The following is an 18,108-nucleotide window of genomic DNA, read 5'->3' as shown; positions in this document are numbered from 1 at the left end:
AGGCAAGCTGAAATTTGAGCTTGGGACCATCAGACTGCAAAGCCTGCAATCTAAAACCCTCTGCTGTGCTGCCTTCATATTATTTCACTGAACATATGAGTATATAAGCAATTGCCCAGGGTTTCAGCAATAAATTTAAGGTTCCCTAAAAAATCAAATAATTATTTTCTTACTTTTTGTGAGATGAGAGTTACAAAAAGTCATGTGTACCTGTCATTTTAGAATTAGCAGCTAAAAAGACAGGATGCCCAGATAAACTGAATTTCAGATAAACAGTGAAAAAAATTTTAGTATAAATACATCCCATGAAATATTTGAGACATAACCAAAATCTATTTGTTGTTTATCTGAAATTCAAATTTAATTGGGTGTCCTGTATTCTATCTGGCAATCCTACTCTTAAGCATTTCATTCTGGAACTTTCCACTCAAAGCAACAGGTGGAGATAATGCTTCCTGGGGGGTTGATTGCAAGCCTGTAGAGAAGTGAAGCCTTCTCATTGTGTGGAGTGTCTCTTGGTCTGGCTTCTCCCCATGTCTGAGTACAAAGTTGACCAGAAGGCGTGCCCCTCTTTCTCATGGGGATTACATTTCACACCAAAATGGGAGTTGGTATGCTCTGGCCCTACCCATCCTCCCCCTCATTTTGGGGTGTGGGTAGGGCTCACTCCTGGAGAAGGACCATCTTCATGCATCTTATCTTATCAGTAGTTTAATTAATAACTACGGTTATACTAACAATTAGTAGGACTAATAGCAATAATCCAGACTTCAGTGCGGTTAGAAATGGCACTAGAAATGCATCAATGGCATTAGAAATGTATAAATCCACATAAGTGCTTTGGTTCTATAGTTGCTGTAATCATAGCTATAGGGGGTGTGTGTGTGCGCATGTGTGTGTGTGTGTGTGTGTGTGTGTGTGTGTGTGTGTGTGTGTGTTGTTAGGTCAACTGCTCTTTCCTTTCCCATGAACTTAGGTGACTTCATTTTCCTCCTATTTAGCATCTCCCACGCCCTGGACATGCTGTTGTCTGTCTCGGCTCAGGGGGTTCTTAAATCACTTACTCTGGATTCATCCACCTCTACCCAGTTTCTACACTTTGGTTATGCTTTTAACATAAACGCTTTTGCAAGGGATTCAAACAGCAGCTCTTTGAATAAGCATATCATCAGTAGCATATCTCCATCATTTTTACATTTGGGATGGGACTTGACTTTCATCATGACTTCTTGTTTCTGGAATATAATGGCTTGTGTCTATTTGAGGTATCTGCTCTGCAGTTTCCTAACAGCTTCTTCAGTGCCCTCACCCACTCTTCACCCTCCCCTGTTGCAGAGGACCTTCTGTTTAATTTGTGACAAAAAGATTAGTCCTGCAGTGTTGTTCCCACTGTCCTAACTAACATCACAGAGGAGCAGGAAGCCAGTGACAGGGCACACACATTAAGTGGTGTGGCTTGACAACAATGACTCTATTGGGACAAGCGGCGGAAAGTCACAGACGTGCTACTGCAGCCCCAGCTGAGAGTCTAGCCTACTAACTCAGAGTATGCAGGACACATGCCCTTTTACCAGCTTGAACAGGGATGTGTTCCAAAGCCTCAGCTCTCAAATCACAAAGTCCAAATCCAACGTACAAAGTAAAACTCTTTATTTCAAGTTTCTGAACTGACCCGTCCAGGTGAAACTCATAAGGCGGGTGGGGAAGGGAAAGAGGGGGGGAGAGAGGGGGACACAAGTGTGACACACACAACACGGGGCACAGGTGCCCCAGCAGGGTGACAATGGCAGGGGCACTGTACCTTGGCAGCAGGCGGCAGGCTTCCAAGAGCCACGCGGGCCTCGATGGTCTCAGGCGGGTCTAGTTGGCCGACCGCTGAGCTCCCTTCAATGTCAAAAGGAAAAGCGCTGTCGTCCCCAGACGCGGCGCGGGAGCAGGCGGCGCCCCAGAAGAGCCACAGGGGCAGGACTGCGTACCAGGCTGAGCTCAAAGCCATCTCTCCGCTGACATCCGACAGGGCTCTTCCAGGGGCTCGGCCACTGTTGGTCCTCGCCGGTCCCCCCTGTGGTGCAGCGGTGCCTCGCTTATTTTACCTCCTGTGCGTCTGCAGTATCCAGATGTGGGAACTCAAGGCAGCCCAGGGAGCAACTTCGTAGAAAAAGGAAGAATGAGAGAGTAAGCCAGAGCCTGCCCCACCCCCCCTTCTCTCTCTCTTTCTCCTCTTTCTGTCTTCCCCCTCCGTTTCTCTCTCTCACTTTCTCTCTCCCTCCCCAGAGGCTCTGGCTGAAGAATGTACAGATGGATGGAGCTTAAAGCTCAGCATCAAGAGGCGGATGCGTTTGGGGCGAGCCCCGCGAGCGCCGGCCACCTCCTGTCCCTGGCGGTCGGGATTGAGGGCTGCGCTGTTCTGGCTTCCTTCCCACACCCATTTTCACCACTCCCTTTTTACCTTCACTTCCAGGCCCTCCCCCTCCAAGCTGGTCTTTCAGACACCGTGGCCGGGCCTTTCCTGGCGGCCTCCCCTCCCCTCTCAGTTTGGAGCCCCTCCAAGGGCCCCAGATGAATATTCAGCTTTTGTGATGGCTTCCTCACATCTCTTATTTATTTAGCCAAGGTGCCGGATGTCTTATCTATATTTATGTACATCTTTTATGTGGCCCTGCTAGTTTGCAGTAAAGTGGGTGGAAAAGGGATTCCTGGGCTGGAGCCGGAGGCGGATGCGCTCAGATGGCAGAGGGGGAGGGCACCCACTCTCCTGGGCAGTGTTTCTCATCTTCTAGAGACAGGCTGCCGCGCTGTTTGTGCTCATACCTTCCCTGGAGACTGGCTGGCCACCCTCTTCCCCCTGACGGTCTTCACCCAGAGGGCTTGGGAGAAGAATATCTTTCACTGCAGCCCTGGAAAATGACTTCATTACTCAGATGCATGAACTTTTATTTACAAAGAACATCTTGTTTTCGTCCTAAAGAGGTGCTTTGTAAGGGGCCCGGAACAAGGCTTGCAGTGTATGAGCCTGTCAAATATACTGCCCACAGCTCCGACCTCTTCCTCTTGGCCTGTAATCTCATGCCTACTACATCTGTCTGTCATGTAACCTTTCCAAGGCTTCGGGGTGAAGTTGAGCTACAATTATGTGGGGTACCCATGTGGATGGGTCAATGGCCACTACAGCTGATAGGTACCTTTGCATTCATTGGCTTCATAAGGAGCTTTAAACATTCCCACAAGACCCAAACATGTTTTAAAAAGGATTAAGTGAGACAACCATAGAATAACGCTTAAGTTTCTAGGTGTTTGAAATCACTCACAATCATGCAACAAAGCATTTCAATAAAGTCTAATCATTAGCTCTATTTATAGGACAAAAATCGTTTTATCTAAGGATAAACAAAGCAGCCATTTATTTTGCACCTACAATATGCCAGATACTTTGCATGTGTTATTTGCAAGCCTCATAGCATTTTTGCAAAATAGGACTATTATTTCCTTTTTATGGAATTAAAAAGGGAGGTTCTGAGAGACTAAGACATTTGCGCAAGTCACACAGCTGCTAGAAAGCTGGCCCCACTCCTCACTGATTCCAAAACTATCTTGCACATTTACACCACACTGAAACTCACGAAATAAAGGCCACAAATTCAGAGATAGAAGAGATTGCACTAAAAATTCACAAAAATTTTTTGAGTACCTTCTAGGTGCCAAAATGTTTGCATAAATTATCTCATTTATTTCCCTCTTCACTGTAATGAGATAGGCGTTGTTATACACATTTGGTAATGGGTATGTAGTAAAAGTACTACTAAAACAGGTAAATCTGATGCTAAGGTCATTGGTGTTTTCAACAACAAATTGGTGTAATACAAAAGTGCCAAAGCTGGAAGAAGCAAAAAGTTTTCATATTTCCCAAAGCATCTGTAATGTTTTCAATTCAAGATATAAAAATAGTATTGCAATGAACCATTAAGCTAAATTATGATCATCCTCTTCCACATAAACTGGTTAACCCACTAAATTAAGTAAAAGAACTTAAAAATATATGTTTGGTTTGGTTGGTTCTTTAAGAGCCTTGCATTGGGAGACAAGATGGCCAGACTCTGAAGAGGAAAAAATGATGCTCAAATATCCTGTCCCGCTGTCGCTTTTAAAAAACTTTAAATAATAATAATAACAATAATGATTTAGGTACATATTATATTCTGACTTCAGATATAGACCTCGTCAGTACACAAAAGCTGTTCACATTTGCTTCCTGATGGATTATGTCCTGTTCTTCGTTACATGTCAATTAATCGCACACTTTTTACTTGACCCAGCGCCTCTTTTCCCTGCTTGCCAGGCAGTGTCAGGTTCTATGAGAGGCCTGAGCAGTGGGGGTAGGAGTGCATTTATTCAAGACCTATGAACTTTTTGTTTTTGATTAAATATATGTTTCTAACTCTTCCTTCTCATCTTTCTGCAGATAGTATTATTATTTTTGAGGCAAAACAGCAAAATACACAAGAAGCATGGGTTTTGTATGAAATAAAATAGGCTGAAAATCCTAAGTCTGTTTACAGTGGTTCTGGGAGCTTGACAGAACTTAGTCTCTCTGGGTGTCAGTTTCCTCATCTGTAAAATGGGATAATGATGCCTCTTTCATGAGTAGTAAATGAAATAATGTGAATAAAGCATTGACACAGCCTGGCATATAGTCAACTGCTCAATGTTTACTATTTAACTAACTGTATTTTAAAGTCTTAAAAAAGCACAGAATCATTATTTTTAAACAGAAAAAATAAGCATGTTTATTTATCCTGTGACTTGGGTAACCTCCTATTTGCTGAGAATAGCCGTTCACATTTCTGGCTGCTACTTGGGACTTCCTTGTATTAACCATGAATGAGGCATCTTAGAGTGACAGAGCAGTCAGGCGAGGAGGGAGACTGGCTGACTATTTTATAGCAAGTTGGAAGGCACTAGAAGAAAGGTAATCATCACCAAAGGGCCACCCCAAGACCATCAAAGGCCTGAGTGTGGGAGGATTTTATTCCTGCTGACACTACAACTGCGGAGTGTCTCCAGTATGGCTGCTTTCTTATCATGACCCTCCTTCTCTCCCTCTCCAGGCATTCGGCAAGTACTTTCATGTCCACTCTCTCCTTTGGGACTCCCACCTACCCCATGATGGAAGGGGTACTGCTCCGTCATTCCCAATGCACAGAAGAGAGCATGGATTATGACAGGCTAAGAGGTTAAATGGCAAGGACACTAGGCCGGTTATTGCCGGGTGAGGGCCCCATGCCTTCTGACTCCCAGACCAATGCTTTCCCAACCACACCAAGCTATTTTTAGTTCTGGCAGCAGCAGATCTGGTGGTTTGGAGGCTTTATCAACAGAGGGTTCTGGAATTCTCTTCTGAGTCCCCTGCTGCAGTTATCAACAGATCAAGGCTGCCCACTCCCTTCAGCACTTGGTTGTTGGGCCTGTCCATAGTGTCCAAGGATCTGGCAAGGGTGTGGTTAATGTATCCCATGTGCCCTTCTGCAAATAGAAAATCACGTCAGATGCTATTTAGGATTTTTAAGTGCTAATCTTGGACATAATTAGACAGGGGATTGTTGTGGGGACTGTGTACTAGTGACAATTTTATGACGAGTTTGGTCAGAGAAGAAAGATGCGCTATACCTGCCATGAGGTGTCTAACTGATAATCAAGTGGCAGGAAAGTAAGGAGGGAGATGGGGTCTCTTTTTCTGTTCACACTCCTCTCCTCTCTGGCCATGAGTCTCCTCTGTGAATGACTCTGGTGGGAGTTCAGGCCACCTGAGGAGGGGCAACAGTGAGAATGCTGGGAGAGGATAAGTCTTCTAAAAGTGGTTCTTTTCCCATCAGTTTGTTCAGGCTTTTGTTCGGGGTGTGAGTAGTATGTGCTCCCTATGCTTTGTCTCCTGACTATGACACTTGTCACAGCCTCACTTGGCTTTTAGCGTGTGCCACCTGCATCCTTTCCATCCATCCATCCATTATCTATTTAATTAATTTATTCATTAATTCACTTATTCATTTATTTAATCAGCATTTATTGAACACTTCAGTATGGCATGTGAGATGCTGAAGGTAAAATAATAAAAACATGATCCTGACTCTCAAGGAGTTCAGAGTCTGGTGGGACAGACCATGAGTAGACCCTGTAAGCAATGCAAAGTGATTAACATGAATTGAAAGCAGAAGTCCAGACATGCTGGTAACTAAGTATCCAGAACAAGCCCTTTACTGGAGCTCAGCTAGGGAGGGTGGGAGAAGGCTCCAGAAGGGGGAAACTGTGTTGTCTTAACTGAGGGGAGGAGGGGAAGAATGGTGGTCCAGGGGGAAGAACTGTATGTGCAGAGGGACAAATGCGCCAGAGCCCCGATGCCACAGGAGGGTGAGAAGGCCGTGGGATTTCCAAAGGCTCTTTGAGCCTCCCTCTTCACAGCACACAGTCATGGCCTTCAGGGCTGTGAGACGGAGCCGGGTGAGAAGAAACAGCTTCCCCGCCTCCTACCGGTCTCTCATGGCCACAGAGGGATCCTCCCAAAACGCGCATCTGAAGACTGGGGAGCTGCTCAGAGTCCTACTCACGTCCTGATCAAAAGCCTGAGAAAACTATTGGGAGGAAGAACAACTTTTTTTTTTTTTTTTTTAATTATTTATTTATTTATTTATTTTTGGCTGTGTTGGGTCTTCTTTTCTGTGCGAGGGCTTTCTCTAGTTGCGGCAAGTGGGGGCCACTCCTCATTGCGGTGCGCAGGCCTCTCACTATCGCGGCCTGTCTTGTTGCAGAGCACAGGCTCCAGACGCGCAGGCTCAGTAGTTGTGGCTCACGGGCCTAGTTGCTCCGCGGCATGTGGGATCTTCCCAGACCAGGGCTCGAACCCGTGTCCCCTGCATTGGCAGGCAGATTCTCAACCACTGCGCTGCCAAGGAAGCCCCCAACTTTTTTAAAAATAAAAAAATTTTCAAAATTTCATCGTGGTGAGGACACAACAGGAGACCTACCCTCTTAACCAGTTTTGAAGGGTACAGTGCGGTATTTTATGTACAGGGAAGAACCACTTTAAGAAGCTCCGTCCTTTCCTAGCACTCTTGCTGTTGCTCCCCCTCAGGTGGCCTGAACTCCCACCAGAATCGTTCGGAGACGTGTGGCCGGAGAGGAGTGTGAGCAGAAGAAGACCCCGTCTCCCACCTTAACTTCCGGCCACGTGATGGTCAGCTGGAGACCTCATGGTAGGGGAGAGCTCATGCTTGCTTCTCTGACCAATCCCATCATAAAATTGTGATCATTTATTTTAAGTGAAGAAATTTAAGCCCAGGAATGACATGCTCATATTTTCATTTAAAGAATTTAAGAAGTACCAAATATAATAATTACAGTAAAATAGGAAATTACAGCTCTCACACGAGAAGGAAGTGAGGGGCACCAGGAATCATACCACTCTGGGGCAAAGACTGACAACACTGAAAATGTTTGGGTGTAAATACCTTCAGGCTTTTGTTACATCTATGTTAACGGATTCCATCTATTTTTATATTTTATGTATTCCGTTACATATACATATATTTTTGTGCATGTAAAATATATTTTAATATATATCCATTTTACAGATTCCATCTCCTTTTTTCTTGCAGAAATGAATCAAACTGTATATAATATTTTAAACTTTTTCTCCATGTCACTGTAACTCCAGTGTTACTGTGAATAGCTCACAGTGTTCGGATTGGCATTTTGGGAGGATTGGCTAGTGTGGATAAGGGCAGTGCTGAGGGACCAGTAGGAGGTTGGGAAGCCCTCTCTTCTCACACTGGCTCTGTTAGCTCCAAGGGCAGGGACTGTACTGGTGAAGAGGGGGCTCAGAGAGCATTTGGGAATGATAATAGAAATGAGGACGTCCTGATCCAAGTCGTTCATCCTGATGGAGAAAGGGTGAAACCAACAGGTGAGAGAGAATGGTCCTAACAAGGATTATCAACTGCCTCAGCTGTGACCTTCCTTTAGATCTGCTGGAATAATTACTTCATCAGGCTAAAGGGAAGTGATGGATGCTCTGTGGTAATGTAATCAACTGAGTACAAAGGCATCAGCATCCCTTACCTCAGTGATGAGATCAGTAGCAAATAGGAGCACCTGGGACTTGATAATGAAATGATACAATTAAGGAGAATTGGGCAACATTCAAAAGAGGAGGTCTGAAAAACAGGCTTTTTGTGTCCTTGCACACACCCCACCCCCAGCACCACAAAAGGAGCAGCAGATTCTTTAAGAGGAGGCTTGCTGTCACCATGGTGGGCATATAAGCAGGGCGGAGGGCTAAAATATGTTCTAACCTGCTTTGTGTGAGCAGCTGCAGACCAGGCTGTAAGATGCTAACTCAAAAGCTCCACAGTCTAGCTCTGCATCCCTTGCATTATCCTCTAGAGAACGCATACTGGACATGCTCACCTTGGGAAATCAACTGACTTTGGAAAAAATATTTGTCAGAATAGGGAGCACATAACCATAACGATGCCTTATATTTGCACGGTGCCTTATAGTTTGGAATTGAAGTACAGTTACTGCTCCTCTAACAAGTGAGAAACCTATCCGATTCTAAAAGTTCAATTGTACAGATTCTGACCTTTAGAGGAAAGATTCTCAAGTCACTATCCACCACATCCCTTAGGTGGTCTACAGCCCCTGAATATTTAACACTCTAAATAAGAATTGTTCATCACCCATTCATTCAACAAATATTTTCTGAGTGTCTGCTTTGCCATTGGCACGTTTATAGGCTCTGGGAAAGAGCAAAGGAGAAATCAGATAAAAATTTCTGCCTTCATGAAGTTTACATTCTAACTGAGGTACGGGTAGGAGAAAGAATAAACAAGCAAGAGAAATATGTATGCATGGAATACATTCTGTCAAATGGTAAGTGCTATGGAGAAAAATGAAGTTGCTGTGGGATAGAGAGTGAAGGCTGCAGAGGGGGAAGGTGCTGGCCTTGTTGAGGAAGAGGCTAGAATGAAGTGATGAAGGTAAAGAGTAGTTGGAGACAGTGTCAGAAAGGCAGGGGGCCACTGGGGTGGGTTATGTAGGAACTTTGAGATCATTGTAACAACTCTGGCTTCTGTCCTGAGTGAGATGCGAAGTATTTGGATGTTCTTTGCACACACACAAGTGATATGATTTGACTTATTTTGTCTGCCATGTGGGAAATAGACTTTAGGGAAAGAGATGAGGGAGGAAGTAGGGAGACTATCCAGAGGCTCTTGCAATAATACAGGTGAGAGATGACGGTGGCTTGGTCCACAATGTTAGCAATAGATGTGAGAAGCCTTCAAATTCTGGATTTATTTTGAATGTAGAACCAATGACATTTGCTGGATATGAGGAATGAGAGTGAGAAAGGACTCAAGGCTGAAGTCCATGTTGTTTGGCCTGAACAGACTTATATGACTGATTTGCCATTACTAACATGGGAAGGAAAATTGGAGGTGCAAGTTGGCAGTGGAGATGATGAAGAGTTTTGTTTTGGACAAGTTTTTTTTGAGATGCTTCTTAGATCAGATTCTTACACTGTATTCCTTCCTTTTTTTAAATACTTGTTTTTAAAACATTATAAATTCATAATACATAATGCATCAGGCACAAACTATCTTTTTACTTGGGATCTACAAGGCACTGTGGGTAATACTGTAGATAATACTATGGGATGACCTTACAGTCTAGTAAGGGAGGTTTGTAGCATGTAGGTAACATCAGGTGGTCAAGATGGGCACAAATCCATTGCTTTAAGCAGGAAGGGACCCCTTTGAGCTCAATGAGAAGAGAAGGTATTATAGACTTGAGCTGGATCTCCACACAGGTATAGGAATTAGATATGGAAAGACTGGCGGGGGAAGGGCATGGAGAAGGGAATGTTACGCAAATGGAACAGCATAGACACAGGAATAGGAGAGTGAAAATACATGCACATTCAGGCAAGGGCAGACTGGCTGAGTCATTGTGAGAAGTTTTCTTGGGTGAATAATGGGAGATAATATGGTATGGATAGGTATGGAGCTGATTACTAGTTTACTACTAGAAGAGAGTGAGAGGCTCACAGAGGGGTTAATCAAATAACCATGTGGAGAGAGCACTGAAGTGGAGAGACTGGAGCCTGGGGGACCAGTTGGGAGACTGTTGCAATAACAGTCTAGGTCTCAGCTGACAAATAGAATAATGTTTATGAACTATCACTGTGTCGCCCAAACACAACTCCCCATCCTTGGGCCAATCCAGTTGCATCACAGACATCTCAATTTGTAAAACCAATATTTCCTTGAAACTGAGGTGAGTTTTAGCTTGAATAGAGTCAGCCCCCTGCCCCTGCCCCCCACCGCCTACCCTTGGAGGGAACAGATAGGCCAGAAAGAAAGCAATGTTTGAAACTTGTGTTTCTCAGCCAGCACACACCATCATGAGTTTGCCAAGCCAGTGGAAGGTGTTGCTTGACAGTAATTCCCTGAGATAGCTTCTATCCATCATATGCATCATCCTTAAGTAAAGCTGATTAATTACTGGCCCTGGGTTTACTTTGACTATTTTGACTGCTTCCAAATGGCCCCTAATGGTTTTCTCCCTTCCTCTCTCTTTCGTTCTTGCTTTCTTTTCTTCTTCTCCTTTTTTAGTCCTCATTTGCTTTCTCAAAAGTCCCACACTGTCTTAAATTATATTTATCTCAAGCTAAGTATATATTTCCTTTATTTAATAAAAAGATAATCTTTCCTATTAAATCAGACCCAAGACCTCTTTTCTTTTTAATAATTAAAGAAGAATATGTAAAAACAAACAATTATGATATTTGGGATTGTAGTTTATGCAGTTTCTTACTAATAAAGTGACCCATCCACATAGGTTCTCACCTTTAAATACAGCCACACTTCTCTATTGGGATTTCATTTTTATTTATTTATTTATTTATTTATTTATTTATTTATTTATGGCTACGTTTGGTCTTAGTTGCAGCATGCGGGATCTTCAATGAGGCATGTGGGATCTTTCATTGCGGCACGAGGGCTTCTCTCTAGTTGTGGCATGCAGGTTTTCTCTTCTCTAGTTGTGGCACGCAGGCTCCAGGGCACCTGGGCTCTGTAGTTGTGGCGCATGGGTTCCAGAGCCCGCGGGCTCTGTAGTTTGTGGCACGCAGGCTCTCTAGTTGAGGCACATGAGCTCGTTAGTTGTGGCACGCAGGCTTAGTTGCCTGGTGGCATGTGGGATCTTAGTTCCCTGGCCGGGGATCGAACCGGCGTCCCCTGTGTTGGAAGGCAGATTCTTTACCACTGGACCACCAAGGAAGTCCCTCTATTGGGATTTCTAAACTAGTTTTCACCCTAATATCACTGGGACCCTAGAGATACTGATGAGAACTCTAGGAGAAATTAAGAGAGCTCTTGGTAACTACTCTTATTTTACTCCCCAACACAGTACCTGTGCTAGTGTCTCATTGCTCTAGAGGTGGGGTACTTGGTTCAGATCTAAATGATTCAGTGGAATCCCATTCCATCCTGGAGCATAATTATAGGGTCAGAGATAGTTATGTGACTGACACAGGCCAATCGCGTGGAAGGAGAGATGTGCTATGGTCTTCTGGAAAGAGGCCTTCTCTTTTGTTTGGAGAGAGCCTCTAGAGCTGGGCAGCTCTTATCTCTTGCATATGGAAGAGGGACTTTTTTGCCTTTGCAGTCATTAGCAGTCCCAAGGGAAGCCACCTTTAGGAGAAACTGACCCCATGGAAGACAGTGTGAGGAGAGGAAGAAGATGGGTCTTGGAAGAAGTTGTTCAGCTGTGAAATCAAACTGAACTCTAAACTTTCCAGTTTCATGGGCCAGGGAATACCTTTTATTGTCAATTTGAGTTAGATTTTCTGTTACTGAAAACCAAAAGGATTCTGATACAAGAACAGTAAGAATTTAAGAAATGTGATTTTGAAAAGGACTGTGATGAGTGTATCGGTGAGAAATAGGAGATGGCTGGCAGAGCCACTAACAGGGATGTTAGTCTTCTGGAAGGAGTCAACAGAAAAGCAAAACCTGTATATGCAATATATTGATTTTCTATAAGTTTGTCAGTTTGGAGACATTTATTAAAAGATAATTTAGATGTAGTTGTTAAAAACCCAGTCTACAGATTCAGATTGTCTGTTTTCCTCAATTTTCCTACTTGCCAGCTGAGTGATCTTGGGATGTTACTTCGTTCTCAAAGCCTCAGCTGCCACATCTGTAAAATGGGGAGTGTACCAACCTCATAGAGTTTTTGTGAGGGTAAAATAAGATAATGCATATAAATTGCCCAGAATGATGCCTGGCACATAGTGAGCACTCAATAAACTTTAGCCACTATTATCATTACTACTAATGTTAGTATTATTCCAGTTGTTATATGAATAATGTGTTCTGGAGTAAACTAGAAGACAGAGAGATAGGTTGATGATAAAGTTAATAGAATTCTCTGTTGTCTATAGCAATTCAGTAAGTATTCACTTTTCTTTTAGTCATTTTAATATTCAGAAGCTATAGCTTAATTATAGATGCTTTATTATCAACATGGTATCTAATATTTGTTAACATTTTTCATGGAGGCTGCTACTCAGTCTATCACATGGCTGTGGTCTCATTATCAACCCAAGATAACATCTAGCCCTTCATTATAGGTCGCATCTTACTCCTTAGCACCATCCAGATAACTGATGGCTCCAACTACTCCATCCTTAATTACTTGGCTCTTTCAGTCCAAAGTGATTTTAGTGTGAATCATGTCCTTACCTGACTCAGTTCTCTTATTTGAATTTTCATTTGTAGACTCAGATATAGTAAAATTCCACAGGAATAAGTTCCTAGAAGTGAACAGGATTTTCTAGGGGACTAGACCATAATTTAGGGGACAGTTTCCTATCTGGTATTCTCAGGCAGTCAAATTCAGAATCTATAATTACTAAAACATTTTAGAATTATGGCATTTTACATAGGTCTTCATTTCTCCTGATTTTGAGTATGCAGAATGCTGACACCTACAATGTCCCAAATAACTCTCCTGACAACCCTGTGGGGTAAGCTTCATCATCCAACTTGAAACTGAGAGAAATGAAAACATCAGGGAGTAGCAGACCAAGACCCGAAGGCTGATCTTCAAGTTCTCAGCCTGGAGTGATCTCTTCCCATTCCACCGGGCTCCTGACGTCATCAGTCTTTGACATTTTTAACTTGTACAACCCCAATTAAGTCATAGCTGAGCAGCAAGGACACAAAAAGAACAGCGTTCAAGATTGCTGTCCATCAGATTTTGAGAAACAGTTCACTTATTATTACTCTTAAATTAGTATTTATTAGAAAACAAAAATACCAATGAGAAAAAATTGATTATGGAATCAGCGAGAAGGAACGTATGTTTGGAAGGAGACACATTTCATCATTAAACAGCTGAATAAAAATGAAGGCTTCTTCTCTTTCTTTGTGAACTGGGATATCTGAGCACAGACAATTTAAGGACCGGGCTTATCACGGCTCTGGCTTGTATTCTAAGGGAAGAGATCTTCTGGGTGAAAATGATAATGTACTAAAGACCTTGAAATAAGCATTTCTTCCAGCTAACTACTGAAGATGAGCCCGTGACATTTCTGTGCTTAATTCAGCGGGATCGCCTTTGGGAAAGGTTTAGTGTGATTTTTAACCTGGTGTTATGATGAGTGCTGACAAGCAGATCCGTAGAGGGCCTAGGGAAGAGCACAGGGGGGAGAAGAGGCCCTGGCCTGGGGGCTGGAGACCTTGTGTTTCCATCCCAGGGCTGCTCCTCACTAGTCACAGTCTTGAGCTAGTCTCTTAAGCTCCCTGGCCTTCACTTCTTCCCTCTATAAAATAAAAAGTGAGACAGGATGAGCCTGGGGCCCCACCCAGCTTCAGGGCTCCCATGTTCTAGAAAAGGACCTATCCCCAGATACTGTGACCATTCTGGCCATGGCCGGGAGCAGATGGATGGTTTAGAAAGCAAGGCTGAGAGCACTGTTCCATGGCCATTCCTGATGGAATAATAAAACCCAGGGTCTAGTAATTTGTGCCTGAAGCTATATCTTAGGTACCTCAGGAAAGCCTATAGACAGTTCGTGTAATAAATCAAATGCAACAAAGGGGAGAGAAAGATGAGTTATTATTTTAAACTCTGCCAGATTCAGACCTGTAGACCAGAAAAGAAATAAGGCCACTGGAGACCACAAAAGGAAAAGAATTTAAAAATGTGTCTCCTGTCCTGGGGCTTCCCTGGTGGCGCAGTGGTTGAGAGTCTGCCTGCCAATGCAGGGGACACGGGTTCGAGCCCTGGTCTGGGAAGATCCCACATGCCGCGGAGCAACTAGGCCCGTGAGCCACAACTACTGAGCCTGCGCGTCTGGAGCCTGTGCTCCGCAACAAGAGAGGCCGCGATAGTGAGAGACCCACGCACCGCGATGAAGAGTGGCCCCTGCTTGCCGCAACTAGAGAAAGCCCTCGCACAGAAACGAAGACCCAACACAACCAAAAATAAGAAAATAAAATAAAATTAAAAAAAAGAAAAATATGTCTCCTGTCCTTAATTCACCCCTCTATTATACAGCCAGATACAACTGCCAGGACGCTTAGCCTTAATCAGCCACTGCCTTCATGAAGGGCTGAACTGCTAGCTAAACCTGTTCAAAGTGGTAGGTCAGGATCCACCTTGAGGATTCTGGGAACCAGCAGACATTTTGATTCACTGGCGTGCTTTTATGTTTTATTAAGCAAGCGGTTATTGCCTTTACAATTGAAGCAACAGCTCCGTCCACTTATCTACTCACATGACACTAGCATTAATATGATTCTTTGGATGAAAGTGGAACAATCCAGTGGCCTATCGCTCATTTGAGTCAGTCAATCTAAACTCCAGTCTGTCAGTCATCAATGCCGCTGTCTCCCATTTTGGTACCATTTTCCTAAGCTCAGAAAGAATTTTTCTCATTAGCTTACAAGTTCCAGCTCCTCATTCTGCTTCTTCATGTATTTATTGTTTGAAACATTTTTTATCTGCCGGGACTCATCACTATCTCCCCTCCCCAGCTTGCCCATTCTCCACTCACTTCCTGCCTCTGTGTCTTTATGTATTTATTGGTTGAAATATTTGTTATCTGCCAGGACTCATCACCATCTCGCCCATTCTCACTCACTGCCTGCCTCTGCTCCAGCTTACAGACTGCCTGGCCTTGACGCAGAATGCCATAGTATAACATAGACTCTACACATTTCCTCCCTCTTAACTTTATCAGAGTCCTCACAAATGCCTGGCAATCCATTTATTCATCTGTTTCGAGTTATTTTTGCATATTTTTAGAGGCTGTTTTACTGGACTGGCATCGTCGCTCACAAAAATGTGTGGTTTTTGGCAAATCCTTGTGTAAAATGGATGGTTAGATTGAATCGTCTCCAAGGCCTCCCCAGCTCTAAAACCGAGTCCATGTTCTGAACCTTCTCAACCTTTCACAGATGCCAGTCACCACTGCCCTCACTCTTAGGGATGACGCTGGCTCCTATTTTATTGAGCAACATGATTGGGTTCCCTATTTTTTCCTCCTTCCTGTAATGTTGCCATGGTTCACTACCTTCTTTCAGGAAGAGGGGGGTTTGACGCTGTTCAAGGCTAACCCATTCTATTGCACTCGTCTTCCCTTTTCTCCAGTGATTTTTGTATCTTTTATTGACATATTGAAATTATGAAAGAAATTTATGTTTGAACTTAAGAATACAGAAGTAATTAAAAGTATATGTACTTACTTCTCTTGCTCCACTTCTCATCCAATCCTACTCTCCAAAGATAACTAATTTCCTGAGTAGTCTTCCAGAATTTTTTTCTATGCACATGCAAACCTATACATATATATTCTAAGCATATATATGTGTATATAAAACAAATGTGAATCTTTTCACATTTTACTTGTTATTCTGCAACATGCTTTTAAAACTCAACATTCCATTTGTCAGGTATTTATTGAGCACCTACTCTGGGTCAAGCTCTCTGCTAGGGCATGGCTATACAAGCTGAGAAAACAGACATAGTTCTTGCTCCAGTAGAGCTTACAGTGCTGTGGAAAGATACTGAGCTTCATTCCATTTCAGTATATATATATTTTGCTCATTGTTTCTAATGGCTGTGTGGTATCCTATACAAGAGGTCTACCATGATTTATTTAAATGTTTCTTTATTGAAGGGCATTCGGGTTCTCCATTTCTTGCTATTACAATTAGTATTATAATGAATATCCTTGCATACCTGCTTTAGCTTTTCTGTGGGTCAGAATCATATTAGTGAAATTGCTGGGTTGAAGGGTATGAACACTTATAATTTTGACAGATGTTGTCACATTGCTCTCTTAAAAGACTTTATCAATTTATCTTCTATCAACAGCAATCAGACTTCTGAACTCAGTCCCCCAGCTTCTTTGAAATGTTACTTTATCAACTATCTCCCTTTTAACTTACATCTGGAGTCACTTCCTTTGCCTACAAAAAAGCTTAGGCCATCCTACATCTTAAAAATGTGAATATTCCCTGTATTCTCTTTCTTAAGTTACCAACCTATCTTTCTCATTCCTTTCATCACTGACATACTAAGTCAGTGCTCCTTGGCCATACATTCCTTGGTACCCCTTCAATTCTTAGTCTTTTTTATAAGGCTTAGGTTCTCACCATAACACCATCCCTGTTCTCTAGAAGGTCCTCAGTCACCTCAGATCACATCATTCAATGACCTTATTATCTCTGGTCTTCATCTTTTCAATCTCTGGGTGACATTTCTTCCTTGTTAAGACTGTCTCCTCTTCTTGCTTCTAAAGGGACATACGTTTCTTGTTCTCCTCTAAACTCTCTGATTAGACTCCCTAAATACAGTGAGATGTTCTGCCTTTGGCACTCTTTCCTCTCTTTTATCAGTTCCTTCCCAATTTAATCTATTGCCCTGGCTTTAATTGTTGCTTCTGTATATGACTATGAAATCTTCATCTCTGGTCAGGACCATTCTAGTAAGCTCTAGTCCTGAATTTCCGACTGATGGACAGTTATACCCCAAAAGCGATCTTCACATCAAACTTAGTATGCTCAGCATGGAACTCCTCATTCTGCCACGCCTGAAAACTTCTTCATGCTTCCTTTCTTATGAAAAGAATCATCGTTTTTCCAATCAGCCAGCCTCAACATGTAAACACAATTTTTACTACTGTCTCCTTTTTGAACCTCATTTCCTACCTATTGCCAAGTCAATAGATTATACTAAAGCAGCATTTCACAAAGCAGCATCTTACAGATAATGGGATAAACAAGAGCTAAAAAAAATTGAACAGAAATACTTCTCAGAGCCTTGTATTGTGAGTCACTGGTGCTATGCATTTCTCCACTTATTAGACCAAGGAACACTTCTTTTTTTTTTTGTTATAAGTACATTTCTTTTCTTTCTTTTAAATTTATTTATTTTTGGCTGTGTTGGGTCTTCACTGCTGCGTGCGGGCTTTCTCTAGTTGTGGTGAGTGGGGGCTAATCTTTGTTGTGGTGTGTGGGCTTCTCATTGCGGTGGCTTCTCTTGTTGCAGAGCATGGGCTCTAGGCACGTGGGCTTCAGCAGTTGTGGCTCACGGGCTCTAGAGTGCAGGCTCAGTAGTTGTGGCGCACAGGCTTAGTTGCTCCGCAGCATGTGGGATCTTCCCAGACCAGGGCTTGAACCTGCGTCCCCTGCATTGGCAGATGGATTCTTAACTACTGTGCCACCAGGGAAGCCCCAAGGAACACTTCTTTTCAAAAGAAACCTATTGAGGAATCTTTGGAAGTAAAGGAATGCATTTTGGCAAATTCACGCGTAGAAAAAAGAAATCATTCTCTAAAAGAAGCGTTTTGATGTGTCATTTCACTGAATTCATTCAGGAGTAAGCTATATGTGAGGGCCAAGTTTGGTGAGAGCCATGCAGAACGGATGGTGAGCTTTTTGCCTGACATTGTTTCTGATTCCAGAAAGTAAGCATTTGGCAGTTTACTGCAGGCAAGTTCCATATCAGTGTGAAAGTAATCAGAGATGCACACGTTTTTTAAAA

At 43.0% G+C, this 18,108-nt stretch overlaps 1 protein-coding gene across 4 annotated transcripts in view; it reads right to left on the bottom strand.

The window, feature by feature from the left end:
• The window catches only part of LAMA4 (laminin subunit alpha 4), a 147,338-nt gene extending 144,761 nt beyond the window's left edge, over window positions 1-2,577 (bottom strand). For 2 of the 4 annotated variants that reach the window (XM_068551211.1, XM_068551213.1), the window contains exon 1: window positions 1,802-2,239. In XM_068551211.1, the coding sequence (XP_068407312.1) occupies window positions 1,802-1,996 (195 nt within the window). In that variant the 5' untranslated portion in view covers window positions 1,997-2,239. The other 2 variants (XM_068551210.1, XM_068551209.1) reach the window with 2 other exon arrangements.
• Window positions 2,578-18,108: the final 15,531 nt, after the last annotated feature.

Source organism: Eschrichtius robustus, chromosome 9 (genome assembly GCF_028021215.1).
Source record: "Eschrichtius robustus isolate mEscRob2 chromosome 9, mEscRob2.pri, whole genome shotgun sequence".
Taxonomy (NCBI): Eukaryota; Metazoa; Chordata; class Mammalia; order Artiodactyla; family Eschrichtiidae; genus Eschrichtius; species Eschrichtius robustus.
This window is presented reverse-complemented; position numbering and strand designations above follow the sequence as displayed.